This window comes from Manis javanica, chromosome 6 (assembly GCF_040802235.1).
Source record: "Manis javanica isolate MJ-LG chromosome 6, MJ_LKY, whole genome shotgun sequence".
Taxonomy (NCBI): domain Eukaryota; kingdom Metazoa; phylum Chordata; class Mammalia; order Pholidota; family Manidae; genus Manis; species Manis javanica.
Genome location: NC_133161.1, coordinates 21,400,828 through 21,426,538, shown reverse-complemented (window position 1 = coordinate 21,426,538; position 25,711 = coordinate 21,400,828). Strand labels below are relative to the sequence as shown.

The 25,711-nt window shown below is 34.6% G+C and overlaps 1 protein-coding gene across 5 annotated transcripts in view; it reads left to right on the top strand.

Moving 5' to 3' along the window:
- The window catches only part of KLHDC10 (kelch domain containing 10), a 63,482-nt gene that overhangs the window by 24,928 nt on the left and 12,843 nt on the right, over positions 1–25,711 (top strand). For 3 of the 5 annotated variants that reach the window (XM_073238467.1, XM_037019494.2, XM_073238465.1), the window contains exons 2-4: positions 10,275–10,361; positions 23,891–24,112; positions 25,512–25,666. In XM_073238467.1, the coding sequence (XP_073094568.1) occupies positions 10,275–10,361; positions 23,891–24,112; positions 25,512–25,666 (464 nt within the window). The remainder of the gene's footprint in view (positions 1–10,274; positions 10,362–23,890; positions 24,113–25,511; positions 25,667–25,711) is intronic. The other 2 variants (XM_073238464.1, XM_073238466.1) reach the window with 1 other exon arrangement.

The window sequence follows — 25,711 nt, the reverse complement described above, 5'->3', positions numbered from 1 at the left end:
AGCTACGTTAGAATTCTTTCTGCTCAGTTTTAATTTTACATGTGAAGCATACACTCTACCACTGAGCTACACCCCCAGGCTACTCAGTTTTAATTTTAAATCTGAAACTTATCTGTAAATTTATGGAAAAATTCTTCAATGCAGATGCTCTTGTGAAATGTTATCTTCTGAAGTTTTTATTTCTGAGTAAAGAATAGCTGTTATTTCTGAATATAATGCTTCATGCAGATGTCTTATAGAAACCATGTCTTCTTTGGCAGTATTCATATCAGACATTCTTTGGTTTTGCATTTAAGATATTCTTATTGGCTCTCTGCTAGTTATAAAGCAGGATTATTATCAATTTTTTAAAATAGCTTGATTTTAAATATTAAACTTTAAAAACAACTTTAAAAATATCAGACATTAAAAATTTGTTGTTTAGTGAGTAGTTTGTTGCTTGCTTAGTCCAACACAAGCTTTTACTGCTGTAGGTCAGGTCTAGATATTTTCTTGGAAGACATTGCATGTGCTTACAGAAAATGGTGACTTAGTAGAGAAGGGAAATTGAGTTTCGACAGAGCAGTTGTACCTGCACTTTCAAAACTGATTGCTTTTCTAATTGTAATCAAGGACTAGAATGAGTAGCAAAAGTAATAAATGACATTTCCGGATGCAATCATTTATTAGAATTTGCAGAGTTCCTTCTGCTTAGTTCCTCAGTTTCACTTGCTGATAGGGAGAGATTGTATCGCTACCCATCTTTGGTGTTTTGTAAAGGAAGGAGGTTGCAAAATTGTAGTCATCAGGCATTGTCAAAATGTACCGATTAAGAACTCTGTCTTTCAAATTTAGTCTCTAACATCTACACTCACCCAGTATTTTATTTTAAATTAAAGTATCATTGATAAACAATCTTATGAAAGTTTCACATGAACAGCATTGTGGTTTCAACATTCACCCATATTATCAAGTCCTCACCCTCCCCTCCATTGCAGTCACTGTCTGTTAGCGTAGTAAGATGCTATGGAGTCATTACTTGTCTTCTCTGTGCTGCGATGCCTTCCCCGTGACCTACCTTTATTGTAATAGTGAATTATAGTGCCCCTTAATCCTTCTCCCTCCCTCCCCACCCAACCTCCTCAAACCCTTCTCTTTGGTGATCGCTAGTCCCTTCTTAGAGTCTGTGAGTCTGCTGCTGTTTTGTTCCTTCAGTTTTGCTTTGTTATACTCCACAAGTGAGTGAAATCATTTGGTACTTGGCTTTTTTTGGCCAGCTTATTTCACTCTAGCTCCATCCATGTTGTTGCAAATGGCAGGATTTGTTTTCTTCTTATGGCTGAATAATATTCCATGGTGGTTATGTACCACATCTTTATCCATTCATCTACTCATGGATACTTAGGTTTCTTCCATATCTTGCTTATTGTAAATAGCACTGCAATAAACATAGGGATGCATATTTCTCTTTGAATCAGAGATCTTGTTTGGTAAATTCCTATGAGTGGAATTCTTGGATCAAATGGTATTTCTATTTATTTTTTTAAGGAACCTCCATATTGCTTTCCACAATGATTGAATTAATTGACATTCCCACCAACAGTGTAGGAAGGTTCCCCTTTCTCCACATCCTTGCCAGCATTTGTTGTTCCTTGTCTGTTGGATGTTGGCCATCCTAACTGGCATGAGGTGATATTTCATTGTGGTTTTAATTTGCATTTCTCTGATGATTAGCAATGTGGAGCATGTTTTCATGTGCCTGTTGGCCATTTGAATTTCTTCTTTGGAGAAGTGTCTGTTCAGATCCTTTGCCCATTTTTTCATCAGGTTATTTGTTTTTTGGGTATTGAGGTGTGTGAGTTCTCTATGTATTTTGGATGTTAACCCCTTATCAGAAAAGTCATTTACAAGTATATTTTCCCATATTGTAGGATCCCTTTTTGTTCTGCTGATGGTGTCCTTTGCTACACAAAAGCTTTTTAGTTTGATATAGCCCCATTTGTTCATTTTTGCTTTTGTCTCCCTTGCCCAAGGAAATTTGTTCAGGAAAAAGTTGCTCATGCTTTATATTCAAGAGATTTTTGCCTATGTTTTCTTCTAAGAGTCTTATGGTTTCATGACTTACATTCAGGTATTTGATCCGTTTTGAGTTACTTTTTGTATGGAGTTAGACAATAGTCCAGTTTCATTCTCTTACATATAGCTATCCAATTTTGCCAACACCATTTGTTGAAGAGGCTGTCTTTTCCCCATTGTATGTCCATGGCTCCTTTATTGTATATTAATTGGCCATATATGTGTGGGTTTATATCTGGGCTCTCTATTCTCTTCCACTGGTCTATGGGTCTGTTCTTGTGCCAGTACCAAATTGTTTTGATTACTGTGATTTTGTAGTAGAGCTTGAAGTCAGCAAGTGTAATCCCCTCAGCTTTGTTCTTCCTTCTCAGGGTTGCTTTGGCTATTTGGGGGTATTATGAATTTTAGAACTATTTGTTCTAGTTCATTGAAGAATGCTGATGGTGTTTTGATGGGGATTGCATTTAATCTGTAGATTGCTTTAGTCAGGATGGCCATTTTGACAATATTAATTTTTCCTATCCATGAGTACAGAATAGATTTCCATTTATTGGTTTCTTCTTTAATTCCTGTCATGAGTGTATTGTAGTTTTTAGGGTATAGGTCTTTCAGAACAGTTTGAACCTGATAAAACTCTTCCTGTGCCCCTTTCTCCCCCAGAGACAAAACTGCTCAATCAAGAAGCCTATCTTTTCAAAAAAGTAATACTTGAAGAACTAACAATATAAACCAAAATGACAAAGAGCAGTTTTAAGATTTAAAGATGTCTTTCAATGTGCTATGATTACTTCACTTTTATACAAGTAAAGGAGTCTGCAATAGGCCTAGTTTTTGCTTCAAATGTCAGAGGAGTTATGTAAAAAGAGACAAGAGACTAAAGAGAAAGAAAACAGAAAAATGAAGCAGTAATGCATGGCAGGGGAAATGAACTGTTTTAGTGCACAATAGAAATGGCAAGCAACGGAGAAGGCAAAAACCAGAAATTTTCCTTCATTTACCATTTATTCTTTTCTTAGTGTGAAAAATATCTAAGTTTATGAACATATATATATATATGAACTATATATATGTATATATATATACATATATATATATATAGAGAGAGAGAGAGAGAGAGACTTATAAGTAAATGAATAAGGGATGTGGTTAGATGTCTGGGCGGCAAATTGCTGCTCTTTCCTCAATATTTTAATTCCCTGAAGATACACTTCCTGTGTGTGATTTAGGGATGTACAGTAGAAGCCAGTGAATATTCATCAGCTCTCACACCCTAGCTTTGAAGGCCCTTAAAAGGACTGGAGTACCTTCCAATTGAACTGGCTGTTCATGTTGCCAGCACAGTTGTTCTTAACCTCTTTTTGACCCCTAAAAACCTAAGGATGGGAAACATTATGGTTATTCTATTAGGTACAGTGACTTACTATGCTTTTTATTTGTTTGTGTTGTTACTCTTTTTTTTTTAGGGTTTTTATTCTTAATAAGGGGGCGATATGATGGTATAATGGGGGATAATACCAGAATCTTGGGAAAGAAGAGAAACTTCTTTGGGGATTATGAGAGTGTACCTTTGGTTGAGAATCACTGCCTTAATATTCATTCATTCATTGATTTAATAAGTATTTATCAAATGCTCCATTAAACATACTTTTTCAGGTATCAAACTGATTTGTTTTTCAGGTGTCAAACTGAATTGTGACTAAGAGCTTTTATTGTACAGTGGTTAAGAGTGGTTTGGATCCAAGCTGCATGGGTTTGAAACCCTGATTTTTCACTTGCTTCACTAAGTGAAGGTGGGCAGATTACTTAATCTCTTAGTTTCTTCATCTATAAATTAGAAGTGATAATAGTATCTATCTCAGAGTTGTGGTGAGGATTAAATGAGTTCTTGAAACAGTATTGTTGTTAAGGAATACATTTGTTTATATATATAGACACACAAACATATATATGTATATAATGCCAGTATAATACAGCACTGTAATTTATATTTTAGTTTGTGTTATGTGCCACTTTGTTTCAAAAAGGATTTGAGGCAAAACTAAAGCCTCCTAAAAAATATTCTGTACCCAACCAGGAGAACAGACCTGCTATGGGTCCAGATTTTCTTGTTTGAAAGGAAAAAAGCAGAAATTTAAAAATGAGTATATGTGAATGCTAAGAAAAGAGTTGATAATAAATGTTTAAAGGAAAAATCACTGACTTAACAAGTGGGTCACTGCTAGCCCAAAGTGTCCATTGTGTAAATTTAAAACAAAATGCCTCTTCTAGGTAAATAGAGTCCTGTGGGTATGTACATTGGGGAGTAGAGTGCAGGCTGGATTTTAGCCCCCATTAGCCACTTGGCCTGGAGCTCGTGCAGTAAGCAAATCAGCACAACTGAGCAGTGATTCTGAATATAGTATTAATTTGCTTCTCTTTTGAAATTCTTTATAGGTGCTGAATTGTATGCAGCAGTAGGACCATTACCATGTGGCATAGCCTCCTAAATCATAATTCTTAGATTGTGTTTTCTGTCAATAGTTCTAAATTATTAAATATTTATAATGTTTCACACATACCATTTTGGATGCAATCTGCCTCATATCAGCATAATCAGTTTTTTCACTTGGGTTTTTATTTAATTTTCATAATCTGACTTTGAGATATTGTAGATTCATATGCAATTATACAGAATAATACAGAGAAATCCATACTCTCTTCATCTAGTTTCCCAGAATAACATCTTGTTGCTACTGTACAATAGCACAACCTGGAAATTAACATTGATAGCATCCACTGACCTTACTCAGATTGCATTTTTTTACATGCACGTGTGTGTGTATGTTTGTATTGAGTTCTGTGCAGTTTTTTCACATGTGTAGATTTGTGTGAGCACCTACAGAGCCATCACAGGGCTCCCTCATGTAGCCACAGCCATCTCCCCTGGAAAACCCCTGGCCACCACTAATCTGTTCTTCATTTCACTAATTTCTTCATTTCAAGATTGTTATATAAATGGAATCATATAATATGTAACTTATTGATATTAGCTTTTTTCATTCAGCGTAACTCCTTGAGAAGCTGTCAAGTTGGTGCACGTGTCATTCATTCACTGATCCTAAGTAGTACACTATGCTGTGATTTGTTGTTAACCATTCATTCACTGGAAAGCTGTTTCCAGGTTTCAACTATTGTGAATGAAGCTACTCTGAACATTTGTGTACGGGTTTTTGTCTGAGCATAAGTTTCTTCTTTTTTTTTTCACAGTTTGCTCAGTGTTGACTTTTATCAGATACTTTCTCTGCATTCATTTAGGTGATCATATGGGTTTTTTCTTATTCTGTTAATGTGGTAGGTCATACTAATTTTTAAATGTTAAATCAGCCTTACATTCTTGGAATAAATTTCAGTTGGTCATGATGTATTATCCTTTTTATGTAATTGACTTAATTTAGTAATGTTTTGTTTAGCATTTTTGTGCCTATGCCTATGTTTATAAGAGATGTTGACTGTAATAATTTTTAATGTCCTTAACAGACTGTGTTTGATATCAGGGTTCTACAATCTAATAAACGAGTTTCACTGTTCTCTGAAAGCATTTGTGAAAGATAGGTATTATATCTTCCTTAAATGTTTGGAATGGAGCCAACTAGTATTCTTAAATATTTTATGTACTACTTAAATTTATGTTTTTCTGTTGATATCTATGTTAATCAGTTTCTGTATCTTTCTTCTGAACGAAACAAGGACTTTACCATTCTTCTGCTTTCCCTTTCTCACAAACCCTCTTCTTACCCTCACAGGTATTTCTGACTACATTGTCTGAGATTATAGTTTTGAATGTTATTAAGCTTTTGTTAGTAAGTTAAGTTTTGTTTTCTGGCTTTTTTAAACATGCAGTCAGCACTTACTTAAACTTAAAGGCCTTACCTATTTCTCTGCCTACTCTTTCCTTATACCTTTTTTATTCTTGGATCCATTTTTGAAAATTCCAGATATATATCTCTAAGTAATTATTTCACCAGAATTCTGAAGGAAGCAAAGTCTGTTTCTTTGTACATTCAAAAATGTCTTAATTTCACTCTGTGAGAGTTTGAGTAGATTTAGAATTCTAGGTTTAAAAGTATCCAGTTGTCCCAGACCATTTGTTGAAAAGACTATTCTTTCCTCCTTGAGTTGTCTTGTCACCCTTATCAAAGCCAATTGACAATAGATGTATGGGCTTATGTGTTGAACTGAAAAAATTTAGTCCTTCTTTTTAAGTTTTTTTAGTTTCAGTGACAAAAATTTAATTTGTAAGAGTTCCAATTGATTTCTTTTTTATATAAATGTATTATCTTGATTATTTCTGAGAATATTTATTGTACTTAGTCTAATTTTTTTTGTTTTATTTAGTTAACTCTCTTAGGGCGTGAGTTCTGTTTGTCACACTGATGTCTCTTTTTCACATGTAAGTCTTGGTTTTGTGCTCATTCATCTTTGAGAGTCCTTCTCAGCCTTCTTGTGAATATTACATCTGTTTATTGCAGCAGGTCTCCATTGATTGTGGTTTGAGATGGAATGTGCAATGAGATTGAGTATATCAATCGCTAGTCTTCTTTAGTGTGAGTGTCGCCTCCTTAGCCTGGCGTTTAATGTCCACCCAGGTTTAATGTCCTGTCTCTTTGATCTAGTTGTTAGTATTTATTTTTCCTACTTTTCCCATCTGGGAGCAAGTGGCTCTGTTCTATAATGCTTGACTCAAAGAGGTAAATGGGTGGGAAAGGTTGACCTACTTTGTAACTTTTTTGCTATCCCATCAACCAGTCATGCTGTAAATTCTGTAAGTTCTTTCAATTCTTCCTGCCATCTGCCACCTCTGGGCTTAGTTTACTCTGAGGGCTGCCCCAATCATCTGCAATAGCCCTCTATGTTGGGCATATAGGACTGTGGTTCCCTGCTTTAAGCTAATTAATTCTATCAGCTTTTCATCTTTCAGTGATTTCTCATATTTAGTCCACTAGGAACATTTCTTGTTTTCTTTTGATTATTGGTTTTTTTAAAAAAATGGCTTCTATGTTATTTGTGGGGCTTTGGGGGAAGGGGAGCTTGTTCACAGTGTGCTCAGCCTACCATCTCATTTTTGTGAATGACTATGTCATATTGAAGTTAATACATTTAAGAAAAACATTTTAAAAGTTAGAAAAAAAAATTATGAAATCATTGAAGAAATTATGATTTTTGTTTTTTGTCTTGAAGAGTAAAAGCAGTCACAAATAAAGATTGGCAGTCCAAATACATAAAAATTAAAGTTTCAATGAACAAAACTTCAGATTAAGAATATATTTATTTGAAATTGGGAAGGCAGATGTTTGCTGTGTTTGGAAAGGCATTGGTGTTTTCTCTTTTTTCCTGCTCTTTGGGGAAGGAAGAAAACATGGGTTCTGAAATCAGTTGCCTGTTCTTGTGTAGACAACCTCCTTAGAGTCAATATTAGCCTATACCTATGACAGAATTAGTTGGTTGCTGAGAGAGAAGCAGGCTGAAGATGTCTGACAGAGCTCTGAGATCAAAAAGGATTTTTTATAACAAATTTGGTTCATTAATTTCCGATGTTACTCATTCAGTGTTAACCCTAAATTTGTTGTATATTTTTCCATTATAAAATATGTCATAGAATTTTTGGACAATATAAAAGGGGTGGTAGTCCTGAACCCCCATCATAACTGCTGTTAACACTTTGGTATGTTTCTTTAAGTATTTTTTTAAATCATAGCTTTAAAGAATTAAATATGATACTGTTTTTCTTCCAGTCCAAAAGTAATGTCTACTCAATGAGAAAGCTTGGAAAATAAAGACCAGCATTAAGGAGAAAACACAAAAGTCACTCATAATAACCACCCAAAGATAACCACAACTAAAATTTGGTGTATATTCTTCTTGTATTTTTCATGAATATATACAAACACTTTTTCTTTAATATGGTATCCTACTCTGGTGCTATTTTGTGCTTTGCATTTTTCATTTGCAATATATTGTGAATGTTTTTCCATGTTATTAAATATTCTTGTATATACCTTTTAGCAGTGTGTAGAACATAAACATATTTAAGTATGTTTATTTAGCATACATACTTAACCATCTCCCTATCATTGGACATAGAAAGTGTTTCTAATTTGTTACCATTATAAATAATATCATAGTAAGTATATTTGTCCATACATCTTTCCATGCATCTGTGATTGTTTCTTTAGGAATAAATTCCTAGGAGTGGAATAGCTGGGTCAAAGGGTATGTACATTTTAACACTTTTGGTACATAAAAATATTGAATTTTAAGCTAATCACTTGTTATATTCTGTCTTGTTTGCTATCTAATTGTTTTATATGTCTGTCTTGTCTCCCTAATTAGAATATAAGCTTCTTGAGGGCAAGGGAAGTTTCTTGTACATCTTATGTATCCTTTGACAGTGTGGTTTACAGTGTTGGACTTATGAGTCATCAACAGTATTGTATTGATTTAAAGGTGTGGTTCTCCAGACTTTTGGATGTCTGTAAATTTAAAAATAAATATATTTTGGGGATTCTAAAGGGTTTGCAAATTTTCTATTTTTCCAAGAAAGAGTATTTAAAAACAACACAGCTGCCATTTCCTATCACCTTCATCTCATAAAATAAAGCATATTTAATAACAAAAAGTTTCTAATCTCTAAAAAAGGACAGACCGTTAAATGAAACACTTTAACTTAAAAAAAAAACCTTATTGCCTTGTCCATTTTTTTCTCATTTTGCGTTTTACTGGTGAATCTTCACCTTAGCCTAGCAGGTCTGTAGACCAACATTTGGTAACTACTAATTTAAAAGACTTAGAGGATTAAAAATAAACCCTTTTGCAAAATATAAATAATTCTTGCTCTTGCTCACAAGTCTTCACAATATCAAGTACACATGTGTAAGCAAAGCCCTTTCATTACACGGAATTTGTGTATTTCTATGTACAAGTACTATAGTAAGCAAACCAGACCTTGCTGATGAACATTTAACATTTAAATGTATTTCCAACTAAAACTATATGCTTTCTAAAGAATTTGAGACAGTGGAAAAGAAGGCAGGTTTTAGAGTCAGACATCTTGGGCTTGAATCCTGGCTCTGGCATTAAGTCACTTAGCTTCCTTTTTTGTAAAATTAAGATGATAATCTCTTCTTTAATGTGTTTTTATAGCCCGTGTTATAGCAATTACTTTGCTGTGATGTAATTATTTATTTATACATCTGTCTTCCTCACAAGTCCATGAGCTTTTGAGAGTCAGAGCCTCTTTGGCTGCCCTAGAGCCTAGCCCAGGGCTCAAGGCACAGCAGGTGCTTAATGAAATGACTGTGGAATCCATACCGGATTGTTGTGAGGATCAAAGGAGGTAATATGTGTGGAAGCTCTTTGAAACTTTAAACTCTATACAAAATGTTAATTATTTTTATTGCCAGTAAGAGCTGTCTTTGGGATTATGAAAACTTTGGGAAGAGACAAAATTACCCCCATTTAACAGTTCTCTAATACTTTGCATGTTTCTTCTATTTTTGTAAGAAAACAAGTTTTACCTGGGGTTAATGTGAAGCTTCCTGAGAAGAAATGTATTTCCTTTTTTTCTCCACCCCCACCCCCACCTCTCCCTTACTACACTGTCCCCCACCCCCAACCGTGGAAAGGCCAAGATATTGAATGTTTATTTGGTTGATACCATAAAACTTTAATTACAGGAAGATGAGCTTATTTCATATTTTAAAAAGGTGCCCATTGCTTTATCCTTTTGAACACAAAACTGATAAAAGAATACCAAACCTGGAAGAGAACAGGAGCCTATGTTATGCTGCATTAATTTTAGTCAGAGCTCCTTTTTTGACATTCACTGACTTTAAAAACTGTCATCATTTCTAATTTGTTTGTAAAGCTTCTGATGAAGTTTTGCCACAAGATGGCATTGGTGATTATTGAATGCATGTTCTGTTAAAACAGAATAACGAAAAGTGGTGCACGTAATTGTTTGTATGCTTTTGGGGATGAGTTAAAAACCTTCATCAATGCTTATATATTAATTTAATTTTGTTTTGACTTCAAAACAGGGTTAAATGCTACTTTACATCACTTCTTCCTGTATTCAAGTATTGTTTTGTTTCCTGTTTTTCTGTCTTTATAACTACAGTAACTATGTATTATTTGCCATGTGTTGTATGTGTCTGACTTATTGCTGATAATTGTGGTAACAGGTAAGAAGAAAATACGATGGGACCCAGTTAGGAGGCGCTTCATTCAGTCCTGTCCCATCATAAGGATCCCTAACAGGTTTTTGAGAGGTGGGTGATAACTAGCAAGAGATCTGTGCTTCATATGGGTTAAAGGGAACTTTGAATTTTCTAAACTCAAAACTCTGGTTTTTAAAAATTGTCTAAAAAGCTAAAATTGGAGTAAGAAAAGTCTAGAGTTTAATTTTTAAACCTGTGTTTCATATTGACCACGGTTGGAATTGTAATTATAAGTTCTAGGGAGTTAGAATCACTTAGTGTGTATTAGATGATAGAGATAAAATTATTCCACTGTAACCATATTAGAAAGAACTTTGAGTAAATAATTTATAAAATATAGGTGTGGGAAAGAATTTTCTAAATATGGTTCTAAGGAAGAAATAAAGATTAATTTATGTGACTGTACAAAATTAAAAACCTCTTATGTCAAAAAATACCCATAAATAAAAATAAGTAAATTAAAAGGGGAAAGAAAAATTTGTAACAAATAGTTAGTATCATGATTATATTAAGAGCTCTTATAAATCAAGTTTAAAAACAAATGCCCCCTACAAAAGTAGGTAAAAGATGATTAATCAGTTCATTAAAAAAGTTAAAAATATGAACAAATATTTCTTTTCACTACTATTATAAACATTATTAATTAAAATAATAAGATATCATTTCCACCTATTAGGCTGCCAAAAATTAAACATAAGAACACCCAGTGTTGGCAAGGGTATGGAGAAATGCAGCTTATATACTGAAGGAAGTATAAATTTAACACAGCCTTTCTGGATTCAGTTTGGCAGTATGAATCAAAAGCCTTAAAAATGTTCTCATCCTTTGACCTAGCAGAAATGTTGCATCCCTTCCATTTAAATTTTTTCCACTAAAACATATTCCATACTGAAAAAAGAAAATCTCAGGAGAGGGTTAAAAACTGGTCACACTGTTTTTCTAGATATAACAAATTGTCAGACAAGCATACTTAATGTGGTAATTTAGACTTTATTAAATTATTTATAAGCCAGTATATCTAATTTTGACTGAAGATTTTTTAAAAAAATCTTGCACTCAATATAGATTGTTCTATATTAGTACCTAACCTATTTTGAGCAGCCAAGCTCCACAGCATGGAAAGAATAAAAAGTATTTATCAAGAAACTTAAGGTATTGTGCTACCTTTTAGCATAAATTATTTTATTGATATAAATTAAGAGGTAATTTTAGTGTTATGTGACAGAAAAACCATTGTGCACACATGGCTAAGGAAGCACATCTAATATTTTAAATTTTTTCTGCTTATAAATTAGAATGCTGATTCACTTATTTACCATAAGAAAGCTTACTTAGTCTGACTAAATTTAAGTATAATTGTTTATTTAGAGTATAAAATCCAATATAACATCAGTTTAATACAAGTACAAGAAACAAAGGCAATAGTGAAATAACATATCTGGATGGTGGGATTTTATTTTCTTTTGTATATTCTCTGTTTTTCAATTTCTTAGTCATGAAAAAAAGAGATTAGCACAGGTAAGTTTCATACATTTGGTTACTCTGTAAGCCCTAAATTGCCTGAAATTATGGCTGAGGAAGATGGCCTCTGACAGGGCTGAGAAAAGTGAGGTGGGAGTAAACTCAGCATTAGCAACATCAAGGTCACTAGTGCCCGTCTCTAAATCAGTGTCCTTGTCTTAGTTCTCACCTTCTTTGACATGTTTGTAGTGTCTAATGCTGTTGACCACCTGCACCTTCTTAAATTTCTCTCTTCTTTTGGGATACTTTACTGTACAATCCTAGATATTTTCTTCCTATCTCTTCGATTGTTCATTCTGTTTTCTTCACTAGCTTCTTTCTTCCTACGCCCTAAAGGTGGGCATTTCTCCAGCATTCTGACCTCTCCATATCTCCTTTGGTTCTTTCATCAGCTTTCACAGACTTAACTATCTTCGTCCGTTCGTTCGTTTGTTCATTCTTTTCATTCTCTCTGTATTTCTTGATTGCCTCCAATGTAACAGGCACCATGCTAGCTCAGTGATCTAGATAATAGACAATTAGGTAAGGGAACAATTACAGAATAATCTGAGTGTAATTCTTTGTGGTAAGTGACCTGATGTGATAGTATAGTATGGGATCACACAGAAGGGGGTACCTGATTCAGCTTGTGGGGAGGACAGAAAGATAAGAGTGTCCATCAGGATGTCTTTAGAAGACATGTATATAAAGGCTAAGTAGGTGTTAGCAATGGAGGGTTGGAGCATCTCAACACGGGGACCACGAAGCTTGAATAAAGACAGACAAAACAGAACACATCTTTCAGAGAACTCTAGGAATTTTAGCATAGTAGGAAAGAGTGTGAACAGAAGATGCTGGAGAGGACCCTGATCAAGTGGGGGTACCCCTAAGGGGAGTTTTCAGGATCAGTTTTTTTCTTTTTAACTAGTGAAGAGATTTTATTAAAAGACCAGTTACAAGGTTATTACAATTATCAAGATGAGAAATGATGGAGGATGCAACTAAGGTAGTTGTAGTAGGAATGGAGAATAGGGAATTAATTTGCAATATAAGGAAGTGGATGGAATTGGATGAAACTTGGTGACTAATACTGAAGAGGAGGAGGGAAAAGTGAAGAAAACTTTCAGCTTTCTGTGTGGACTATTGTACTCTTTGCAGTGGTTATATAGGTGGGTAGATGGGCAGATTTGAGGGAAAAAAATGATACATTCAATTTAATGTCCCCAAACCAATAATAGCATATTCTTGAACATTCGGTTTAAGAGTTATTTCCAGGGAAAGCTCCTTGGAAGACCTCTCTGTTCTGATGGCACCCTGTGCACGTACTAGTGTCACAGCACTTACCACACTGAATTATAGACATGTGTGTGCTTGTCCGTTCCTGCTATTAGACTGTAAGCTCTGTAAGGGCAGGGACAGTGGAACAGGGCCTTCAATTTCTTTAACTCCAGTTTGTAGCACAGTGTATGTAGTAAGTATGTCATATGTATTTGAGTTGAATTGAATTATTGAAAAAGCTTCTGTGATGTGAGGGAGTAGATGGGACTAAAATTTTAGTATATTCTCAACTTCTCTGTGGTGGTGCTGACAGTAAACCAATGAGTTGCTGAAAATGTGTAAGTGCTGTTGTTTACTGTTGCCTTAGATGAAAAAAACCCTTAAACCTATACTTTTGAAATTGCCACTTTCAAGCCTCTCATTTGGGAATCCTGTGCATTACCTCTGTTAATTCTGATTGAATACAGTCTCAGAGGGCTCATTTTCTGTCATTAGATTTCCTTCACTTTAGAGAAGATCATGCATCTTCTCTAAAAGTTATTTCTACCAATTAAGAGTATGGTGTGAAAACAGTAGTTGTGTAATGAAAACAACAAAATGATGGACCAAACACACCCATTTAACTCTCAGTATGTCTCAGCTATCAATGAAAAAGACAAAACAGACATAAGAAAGAGAATAGATCATAAAATTGTATTGAAAAACAGAAAAGGGAGGCTTTGAAGCCAGATTATCTATATTCAAATCCAGGCCCTGCTGTGTGACCTTGGGCAAGTTCCTTATTCTTTTTGGCCTCAATTTTCTCAAGTAAAATTAAGATGATACTAATAGTACCTACCTCCTAGAGTTATTGCAAGGGCGAAGAGAGAGAACATGTGCAAAGCCTTAGAGTTTTTACATTTAGCCGCCACTGAGTTATTGTTACCTAAATTAACTGCTGCCATTATTGTTACAATACCAGAAATTCTGAAGAATTTCAGGGAATAGAATACAGTTGGAGTTATATTGAAAAACTGAAACAAAATAAAATGCAACACCAAATAGATGTTCCTGCTGCTTTCTGGAAGCCATAGAATTCTTAGTAGGGCGTCTTTCTTGAAACTCTAAGCCTAGAGTCGGCAAGTGGAGGAAGAGGGAGCAGGTTGGGGAAAGATGGAACATCAGGGCAAATGACTAAGGGACTGCCTCCCGAGCAGTTATTTCCTCACTCCTCTCCCTTCCTTCAGGTAAAGAGCTCTGGCAGTGGTATCAGTTGCCAAGATGAAGCTATGAGAACAGCTTCTCAAGCAAAGTAGGGGGTTTGCTTTGAGGAGGGCTGAGCAAGCAGTGCTGTTGGGGGCTGGGACTGGAGAGGGAGTTTGAGCACAAAGCAGAGCTTTGATAATAGACCTCCACCATAGACTGGGTGGGGAGGGTGGAATGGGAGCAGGAAAAGAAAGGGAGCTCCATCAAGGACTGATGTATATTAAAGGACCGTATCATCAAAATACAGCTTTCCTCATTCTGGCAATACTAAGGCAAACCTGTTTACCTTTCCTGCACTTCTAAAGGCAAACCTGTCTGTCAGTGTACCACTCGCAGAGTAGACAATCAGAACTCCCATTTGGAGGTTTGGAGACAGAGTAATCCAACTGTTGAAATCAATGTCTCTCAAAATTACTAACCAAGTGTAGTCCTTCACTTATTAATGGGAATAAATGATCAAGGCCCAACAGACATTTGAGGGAAACTAGACTTGAAAGAGGATGACTAAGATGAACAGATAAAAGGGCTGACCATGTGGAAACAGAGATCATGAGGAAGCAGATTGGAACTTTAGAAAGTTCTGAGCACAGGAGGTTTCCTCAGAGTTCAGAGTGAATTGGACCCAAATAAAAAAGCAACTGCCATGGGAAAAAGAATGATAAAAGAATTAGTTCTGTATGGAAGGCTTGATTGCTGAAATAAAAATGCAGTTGGAGGGTTAAAAAATTGACAGGCTGAAGACCAATTTATTTGAAAATAGAGGAACTATATAGACCATAAAACAAGAAGACCAAAAGAGAAAATACATGAGGAAAACTCATGCTTTGAGGATAGATCTAAGTGATCTAGTATCCATTATATAGTCACAGAAGGAAAAATCAAATGGGAGAGAATAAAGAAATAAAGAATATTTCCCTATGTTGAAGAAAAACTGAATTTTCAACTATGAAGTACGCTTCTAGGAACCTGCAGGAAAAATGCAAAAACAAAAAGCACCTATATATTCATTACTGACCTGCATAAAGAGTCTAGAGATAGGAAACAGTTTACATAGACTTAAGACTAAGACTGGCATTGGATTTATTACCTGCAACATGATTTGCTAGAAGACAAGTGCCTTCAGTGTTCTGAGGGAAGATTATTTTGAACACAGAACTCTATATCCAACCTCACTAGTGTTTCAGTAGGGGTCAAAATTAATAAGAACTCTGACAGTTTGTGAGACACACACACCCAAAGAGGTTCTCCCAGTAAAATGAAAAACAAAGAAAGGAAGATTTTAATTTAAGAAACAGTAGTGTACAAAGAAACCAGTACAACTTAGAATTGTGTCTAAATAAGGGGACTGTGAAGACTAGTATAAATGTTAAGAAAAGAACAATAAATGTTATAAAAGAATAATAAATTATATATATATATGTATGTATATATAACAACATTTCAGATGACTTAAATTGGTGGTAGGGAGGAAATAAAACTAAAGATCATACAATTTTTAAAGAATTTGCAGGTATAATATGTGCTTATTAAAATTCAAGTAATATGGAAATACATAGGATGAAAAATGAAGGTCCTTAACCCAACCATATATAGCAAATTTCTACAAATTAGTGAAAAGAAAAAGGACAGACATCTCAATAGAAGAATCTATGAAGGCTTGAGCAGACACCTCCCAAAAGGAAAAATCCAGCCGGTCAATAAACATGAGAAGGTCCTCAACCTCATTAGTAATGGGAAAAATGTATATAAGTGAGATAAGTCTACAAAGATTTTGCTGAATTGCTGAATTAAAAAGACTGACAATACTAATACTCAGTATTTTGTAAACTGTTTGACTTTACCTAGTAAAAGTGAAGATTTCCATACATTATAACTCAAAAATTCCTTTTCTAGATTTATAGCCAACAAATGTGGGCCTCTGTGCACTTGGAAACATGTACAAAAATGTTTATAGAAGCATTATGAGTCACTAATTTGAAACAACCCAAATGTTCATTCACCTAACATAGATTGGATACATTGTGGTATATACTCATACAAAGAAATACTATTTGGCAGTGGAAATGAATTGACCACCTCTCCCGCCAACAATGTGGATGAATCTCAGAAATGTAATTGTGAATGAAATAGCCCAGAAAGAATACCTATTATTCTATACACTTCAGAACTAGGCCAAAAAAACCCAACCCAGTATTGTTTAGGGATGCATACTTAGGTACAATAAAGCTATTAAAAGAAAGCAAGTTTTATGATTGCCATAAATAGGTTTCCTCTAGAAATGAAGGAGGTGGGATGATGGGGTTGTGATCAATGAAAGGTAAGGGGACATCTGGGTGCTGGTAATATTCTGTTTCTTGACCTGGATGATCATTATGTGTTAGTTTTTTGATGATCTGTTAAACTATATATTTATAGTTATGTATATTCCTATATATGTGTTGTTTTTCACAATAAAATAGGTTAAATTAAAAAGATAAAAAATAAAAGATTATATTTGGAAAAATGTCAAAAAGCAAAGATACTGCTTCACATCTTCACTCATCACCTCATTCCCCTTTCCAGAGGTAACTTCCCCTGGCCAGAGGTAACCACCATTAATAGCCACGTTTCTTTCTAGATGTGGTTTAGTCTTAACATTGTTAGAAAAATTAAAGTTTAGGGGTTTTAAAAAATATTAGTGGTAATAGGATGTAGATCTTCCTAGAAAAAAAGGAAATAAAAAAGAAAGCTTGATTATTTCAGTAAAATTAGAAAAGTAGAAAAACAAAACAATAAGAAATAATGGTAAATTAAAAAATGAATAAGAATGCAGAGATAAATCTAAGTAAGAAATCAAGATTAAATTGTTTATGGAATGTATTTAGTTTCCTGCTTTAATAGGTTAAAGGAAAAAGTATGATCTTCATGATTTCAAAAAACGCACTTAATAAAACTTGATACTGCATGTGTTCATTTTGTTAAAATGCATCAAGCTACACTTGTGGTATATTCACTTTTAGATATGTTACATTTCAATAAAAAATTTCTTTTAAAATAGTCTGTCTACAAGAAACCAATAGCAAATATCACATATAATGGTGAAACATTACCAGTATACTCACTAGAGTAAAATACAGTGCTCATTATTATTCCACTATTCAACCCAGTCCTGGAAGGTTGGGTTGACAATAGAAGATGAGGGAAAAAAATAAAAGGTACATATATTGGAAAGAAAGAGCTGAAAGTTGTCATTAATTACAGATAATGTTTGTTACTATAAAATTCAAGATGACTAATACTGGAGTTCAGAAAATTGGCTGGATAACATTTAAGCTTGCAAAGTAAATTACTTTCCTTTGTATTGACAGCAGTCAATTAGAAAAATAGAACAAAATAGAGATCTATTCTTAGTTGTATGGAAAATTATAATAGGCTCAGAAATGAAAAACAAGAAAATAATGAAACTATACTGATGGCTATCAAAAGAGATGGGGATAAATGGCTAGAGATTATATTCTTTCATAGTTTATCCCAAAGAAAATCCTCAAGGAACTTTTTAAAAATTTAATTTTTATTTTAACATTATCAGATTTACAGAGAAGTTACAAGACTCGTAAAAAGAACTCTTCTGTATCTTTCACCCAGATGCCCAAATGTTAACATTTGATCACATTTGCTTTATCCTGCTTCCTCTTTTCTCTCTCCTCTCCTTTCAAGCTTTCCTCTTCTCTGTACATATATACACACTTATGCATAGACATATTATCTTTCTGTTTGAACCATTTGAGAGTAAGCTACAGACATGATGCCCCTTTACTCATAAATATTTTAGTGTCTGTTCCTAAAAAACAGGAAAAGATAGAAAAGATACTCTCTTACATAACTGTAAAACAAGTACTAAAATCAGGAAATAAACACTATCAACACTACAGATAATGGATAAAACTAACATTAATATCTTAATTTACAGCCTTATGTCTGATTTTGCCAATTGTTCCAATAATGTTCTTTACAGTAAAAGGAAACCCCAGATCATATGTTGCATTCATTTCTCATGTATCTTTAGCTTTGACATTGATATTTTTGAACAGTACAGGCTGGTTATATTGTGGAATCCTCTACGTAGTCTGGGCTTGTCTCATGTTTTTTCATGATTACATTCAGCTTATGCATTTTGGGTAGAAATATCACTGAGGTAATATTGTATTCATCTCATTGTACATAATGTTTATTTGTCCCATTACTTCTGAGGTTAACTTTGATCACTGGGTGAGATGGTGTCTGCCCAAGGGACTTTTTGTAAATTTGAACAAACTGACTCTAAAATTTATTCTAAGAGTAAAGGAGAAAAATATCTAGGAAGTTTTTGAAAAAGAATAACAAAAAGGAGAATTTGCCCTATTAGATGTTGATAGGTACTTCAAAACATTCATAATTAAAACAGTGTGCCGATACTATAGGAATTGATAAGTAGTGGAACGAACAGAGCCCCGAAGCCCATGACCATATGCAGCCATGACCATACCTATCACATAGGTAGAATGTGATAGCTGTCTCAAGTATGCTGTGCTCAGCACTTGAAACTAACTCATGCTACCACCAGAGTCTGCTAAAGCAAGTTTCTTCTATTACTGCTATCTTAGACACTAAGATTACTCTGTCCGAAGAAGCCAAATCTTTACATATGCATCTCATACAGGGTATGGAGTCCCTGTGGTAGGAGATATAACCAAGAAGTAATACTGTGTACTGATCAGCATGGATTACTTTTGCCTGAGCAGTTTGGACTCTGGAAGTAGTAAAAAGGTCTGCCTGCTGTTTAGGGGTGGGAGCCAACTGGCTTGAGTCTTGGCTGTCCTGTCCACACTTGTAGGTGTACAACAGACCTTCTCCTCAGGTAGAGGTAATGGTGAGCTTTATATTTGGAAAGAAGTGACCAGCTAAATTGAATTTATCCTTTAGACTAGTTGATATTTATAGTTAACACTTTTAGAAATAAAGGGATTTTTTTGTTTTAATGGCCTTACCACAAATGTTTGATAGCACATCTAGAGGTGGCTACATCTTGTAAGTAATAGACTTATTAAGCAATAAATTGTAATGTGTATTTTATTTGCAAGCTTTTGTATTAACATTCTGTGATGTTGCTTTATACTGATCTTGTGCATTCTTAAAGAGCCATAGATTTTTGTGTCCAAAATGACTACACCCGGAAGTTGGAATTTTCCTAATTCTACTTCAGAACATGTCAATTTAGTATATGATAAAAATGGCATTTCAGTTCAGTGTAGAAGGGGTGGCTTTCCATAAGTGGTTTAGCAACAATAGCCTATCTATTTTTGGGAAAAAATTAGAGCCCTACTTCATAAAATGTACAAAAACAAGTTCTGTGTGTATTCAGGTTCTGAATATAAAAATAAAAACTATAAAATTACTAGATAAAAATGAGAATAGTTTTATAATTTTATGATGATGCAGGGATAAATGAGATGTAAAGCAAAGGAGTGGGTTTTTTTCCACACCAAAGAAACCTGAAAAGAAATGATAGCTTCAATTACACAAAAACTTCGTATGTTAAGAGATACCATTGCCAAAATTAAAAGACAAGTAGCAGGCTGGGAGAAAGAAATGTAATAAATAACGCCTACAAATCTGTGAGAAGATAACCCAATAAATAGCAAAGTAGGCAAGGAATATGATCGGGCAAGTCCCCAAAGAAGAAACACAAATGGGCCAATGAATATGTGAACTGATAAAAACTAGGGAAATGCAAATTAATGCATTTAAATTTTTGTAGTTAAAAAATGATGTCAGTGTCACCTGACAGTGATGTGCATCTGTCAGATTAGAACAAATGAAATGAAGAAATAGGTGATTACATACACCATTGCTGGGGGTATAAATTGTTTCAGTCTTTTGGTGGAGCAATGTGGCTCCATAGCAATATTGCATCTATAACAATGTTGCGTGTATATTCTTTTGACCCAGAAATACTCAAGCTTGTAAAGGAAGCTTTGTTAGAATATTATTTGTAATAGTGAAAATATCCGCAGCAACCTAATAATCAGTTACCTTATCTCAGCTAGCTTCTTTGGGCTGGGAAACTAAAGCCCATTCATTTTCCTAAATTCATTCATTACCATAAACTCCTGCTTAATCCCTGGGGTAAAGAGTAAGTGTTTGTGACCTGTTGAGCACATGGAAAAGAAGATGGCTCAGATACCATAAGTACACAACCCCTTAACCAGATGTTCCCTTTTGGATTTTAAGAGTTCATATCTGCATGCAGGTTCAGTTTTAATTTTTGACTTAATACAGTTTTAATGGGAGTTCCTGATTCAACTCACCTAATTCTATGAGTGATTTCATTAGTAGCAAATAATTTTTAGTGAAGTGGGATTTGCATATTGAGAATTTGGGGGAGGATTCAGATAACTACTTTAATAATTTAAGACTCAATTTCATTTTGGTCAAGGTTGATGAGTCTGTGCTATACCCCACATAATGAAAATTAGTGCTTAAGTCTCCACAAATTTCCATGATTTATTTAAAATAAAATTCAGCTTTCCAATGTTAGTCACTCTTGGGCTATAAATACATACAAAGAAATCTTTAGTTATTAACGAAAGAGTAAGAGTTACGCCTTTACTCCCAGCTGTAAGACTCCTTGGCAGGATGTTTAATATTTAGTGAACATTGATCAGGTCCTCTTTACCTGGCAGCTTAATTTACATAGATAATGAAATTATTTACAGGAGCCAGCTATTGAGCTAGACCAGCATTGTTTGATAGAAATGTTTTGTGAGGCACAAAACTTTAAATTTTTTTGTAGCCACATTAGAAAGTTAAAAGACAAGGTGACATCAATTTTAATATTTTATTTAACTCAAGGTATCAAAAATATAATCTCAACATATATTCAAATAAAATTTGGCAATTTTACACTCATTTTTGGATGCTGAGTCTTTGAAATCCAGTGGGTATTTTACATTAGAGCATATCTCAGCCTCATTTCAAGTGCTTAATAGTCATATGTTGCCAGTGGCCACTGGAATGTACAGTGCAGGATTAGCCTATAAGCCCCAGAGGACAAAATAGTAATGGTCTTACCATTGTATCCCCAGCACCTAGCACAGCACCTGGTACACAGCAGGTGTCCAGTAATAGTTTTGGCTGAATGCATGAATGAATGAGTAGATAAATATAAAACCATATTTTCACTCACTTTTCAGTCTTTGAGCCTGTGAGTTATGTTTGTCACAAAAATAGTTGGCAGTAAGCTTAGAATGTCTGCTTGTGCAGACATTTAGCGAAAACTGTAGAATATATGTATGTCTTTTCATATTTACCCAAAGCAGTTTTGAAAATTATCTGTTGGCTCCAACTAATAGAGCAAATGACATTATACAGAGATTCTTAGAGTTCCATCTGTTGACCATAGCAACTCTGTTTTTTTCTTTAACTTTGTTTTGCTAATTTTTAGAAGCATTTGTGTTTTGAGAAGACCATTGCATAATCCATTCCCTGTCCCCGAAATTGTGTTTTTCTTAAGCACAATAACATCTAAGTTCACTGAGAGCTGTACACCATTTGATCACTCCTGTCACTATTTACTTTGACCTGCAGTTAAAATCAATGAAATTTCTAGTATCTATTATATATTTCCAGCAGTTTTAGGTATTGTGGGTGATACAGGATAATTGTTATACATGATCTTTGCCCTTGAGAAACCTATAGTCTATTTGCAGAAGAAAAACAAATACTAACAAAAAGAGAAAAATTAAATTTGTTCCCTGTTTTGTTTTTGTGTGCTTTAGACTTAGTGATAGAAATGTGAATACATATACATTTCTTTTTCCTGAGATAGTTCACAGCTACCTGAAAAGATGCATATGTAAACCAATAAGCATATTTTAACATAATAACAAGTATAATAAATCTGCAAGATACAGGACTAATATTCCCTTATACAGATGAGGAAGCTGAGACTCAGTGAGGGTCAGTGACTTGCTCAAGGTAGCAGTCAGAAAGAACCTGGATTCAAATCTACATATTTGTAGGATCCCTTGCTCTTCCACACCACACTTAGAGTTTCAAGATTCCCAGAAAGAGAAATTGAGTTCACTCAAGGTAAATCACAGCTCTTGAGTAAATTTTTTGATTATAGTTTGCCTAATATTATATTTATTCATGTATTTACATAGTTGTGTAAAAATCTTATTAATTGTACATGTACATCCTAATATTTGAATAGTAGGTTAATGAACTCTCAGGGCCCTAGTGTTTTATCGATGAGAAAGAGCTGTATGGGCTGGACTCAGAGCATTTCCGTAGCTAGGCAATGCAGGATGTGTAGACCAGACCAAGGTCTAAGGCCAGGACTTGGCTTTCCAAGCAGAGAGACAAACTTAAACAGGCAGGAGTATGAGATCAGGACAGGCTGTGTCATGAAAGGCTCTAAATTGTTGAGGACTTTGTACTTGAGCAGTAAGCAACCATCTAAGACTCTCAAACAGAGCTGACGGGTTGGAGTTGAGTGATTGAATGACTCAGTTTATTTTTTAGTTTCTCTAGATATGTGCAATATCTTTACAGTTCTTATTTAAAAGCATACCCTAGGAAATAGGACTTTGATTAGCATTGTCCTAAATATTAATTAATGTTATACTAGTACCTATTCATATAGATACTAGTATGTATATGAAAGTAGATAAATCTTTAGGGTAACTGTAGTAGCTTTGTATTCCATCCAATATATGTTTAAGTATCTTTTGTTCTGTAGCTGTATAAGGATTTGTGTAGATTGATAAAAAAAGATTAAGGATAATAGAAATAATATAAAGTCTTAGGTTTTTTTACTCTAAAATTATCTTGAAGCAATTTTAAGCAAACTAATTGACCTAACTTAAGTTCCAGAAACCTTTCAAGTATAAATTATAGAAATAGCTTGTCTTAGTAAAGCTCTAATTTGGTTGAAGGATGCTCTTTGTTAACTGCCATAATGTCTGGAGTATTTAAATTCTAAATTTTGCTATGACTCTTTGAAAGCCAGTTTTCTTTTTAAGTGTATAATTACATATTGTGGAAAAATCATGGGTTTTATGTATGTGTATTTTTATTTATACATGACTCATTCACATTTGTGATTATATTTATGTAGTTCTCTAATATTTTCAGTTTAATTTAGTTGACCTGTGTTTTTGTTTTCTGCTAAGGAAATAAGAAAATTTGTCCTGTTAGCTTTTGGATTATTAAACCCCTCCTCCTTCTTTTCTTGAAAATTTCAAGTTAAACACCATTTTCTTAACTTCATAATGCTATTTGCCTCCCTTTGAAAAAATCTTTTTGCAGTTATGCCATAATTCTGAAAGTAGTCAGATGAAACAGAAATGGAGACTAGCTCCTTAAAATACTAAGTAGTGTGTGCATATATAAAATAACCTAAGCAAATAAAAAGTATATCCATGTTGTAAATCTTCCCTGATCCCCTTTTAATGCTAAAGTGATTGTTAACAAATTTTGCCTGTGTTTTTAATCTGCTGGGTCATCTGTGGGAAACTGCTCCTCTTCTGTCCTAGGCCACAGACCTCCACCAGCACGAAGTGGACATCGCTGTGTGGCAGATAATACCAATCTATATGTATTTGGAGGTTATAACCCAGATTATGATGAATCAGGAGGGCCAGATAATGAAGACTATCCTCTCTTCAGGGAGCTTTGGAGGTATCATTTTGCTACAGGAGTATGGCACCAGATGGGCACAGATGGCTACATGCCCCGGGAATTGGCATCTATGTCACGTGAGTGCAAACAGTTCTGAACTTCTGACTTTTTGCAGTGTCTGAGAGGTCAGATTCAATGTCACAAGTTTTTTGTTAATAACTTAAAATAATATTGTAATATGGTTAAACCCTGTTAATAGGTTGACTTTTTACTACGGTAATAATATAGCAGGTGATTCAGAATTACTTGCACATTGGATGGTCCTGAGTTTGAATCTAGTTATATGCCATTTACTTGCCTAATGATTTTTAGCTTCAAATTTCTCACCTGTAAAATAGGATTAGTAATATCTCAGGGAGTGCAATATCAATTATCATATATATGCTAATCAAAATGCAGTGGATCAACAAATGGGATTCATAATGATGATAATAACTATTGAGCGAAGTACTTCACACATGTTATCTAATTACTTCACAACATCCCTATGATACAGGTGCTGGACTTATTGCCATTGTACAAATGAGGAAACTGAGGTTTTAGAGAGGCCCTGGGGTAATGGCTAAGAGTGCAGGCTCTGGAGCCAGACTGCTTGGGATTGAATCCCAGCTTGTAGGTATTTTTAGGAAACCTGCAACAAGTTATTGTAACCACTCTTCACTTCTGTTTCATTGTTTGTTAAGAATGGAGAAGATAATAAGAGTTCCTACCTCATGAGGTTGTTGTGAAGATTAATTTAGAGAGATTAACTAACTTTCCTGAGGTCACATGAGAATTTAAAACCAGCTCTCACTGGTTCCAGAGCCCACGCTGTTGACTCTTACACTATATCAATTGAATAAGTGGTAAAAAATACTGTTGAAATAGTACAGCGGCACTATTTTGAGAGTATTTGCCACTGGGGAAAGTATATGCAACCTTGGATGCACATGCTTTTGTGTGTGTGTGCTGTGGCAGGAGCAGAAGATACAGAGAAGAGAGCACCAAAGGTCCCAATAGGATAATGGTGTTTCTTTTTATCTGGTGGAGAATCAAGATGACAGAAACCATAATTTAAAATGTAGAGATCATTCCCATGGCAAAAACAGAATGGTCCTTTTATCCCTTCATCCTGAATCCCATTGGGTCTTTACTAATTAGGGCAAAGATGGTACTTCATTTTCCTCTGCTGTATGCCTGAGCTGTCTTCAGCTGCAGTAGTGTGCTGTAGTTCACATCATTCCCTGTTGTTATGCACACACAGTATTTCATAAATTCCACAAAAGTGTATTGAATACGTATCACATACCTAACAATGAGCTATATGGTATAGTCTCTGTAGTGTGAATTAGACCTTTTGGCAGACCTTTTTGAGCACATCTTCTGAGAGCATTAAAGCAGACCTTTTTTTTTAGTTTCTCAGTTATTCTGGGTTTATGTGGGAACACATCGTAGGTAGCCAGTACATGAATGGAATTTGTGCTTCTCCTTCCCCAGTCGTGCTGCATGGAAACAACCTGTTAGTGTTTGGAGGTACAGGCATCCCATTTGGTGAGAGCAACGGCAATGATGTCCATGTCTGTAACGTGAAGTATAAGCGATGGGCTCTACTCAGCTGTCGGGGGAAGAAACCCAGTCGTATATATGGACAGGTACCAATCGGTGGCCAGTCATAGTGGATATGTTTGTTCATATTT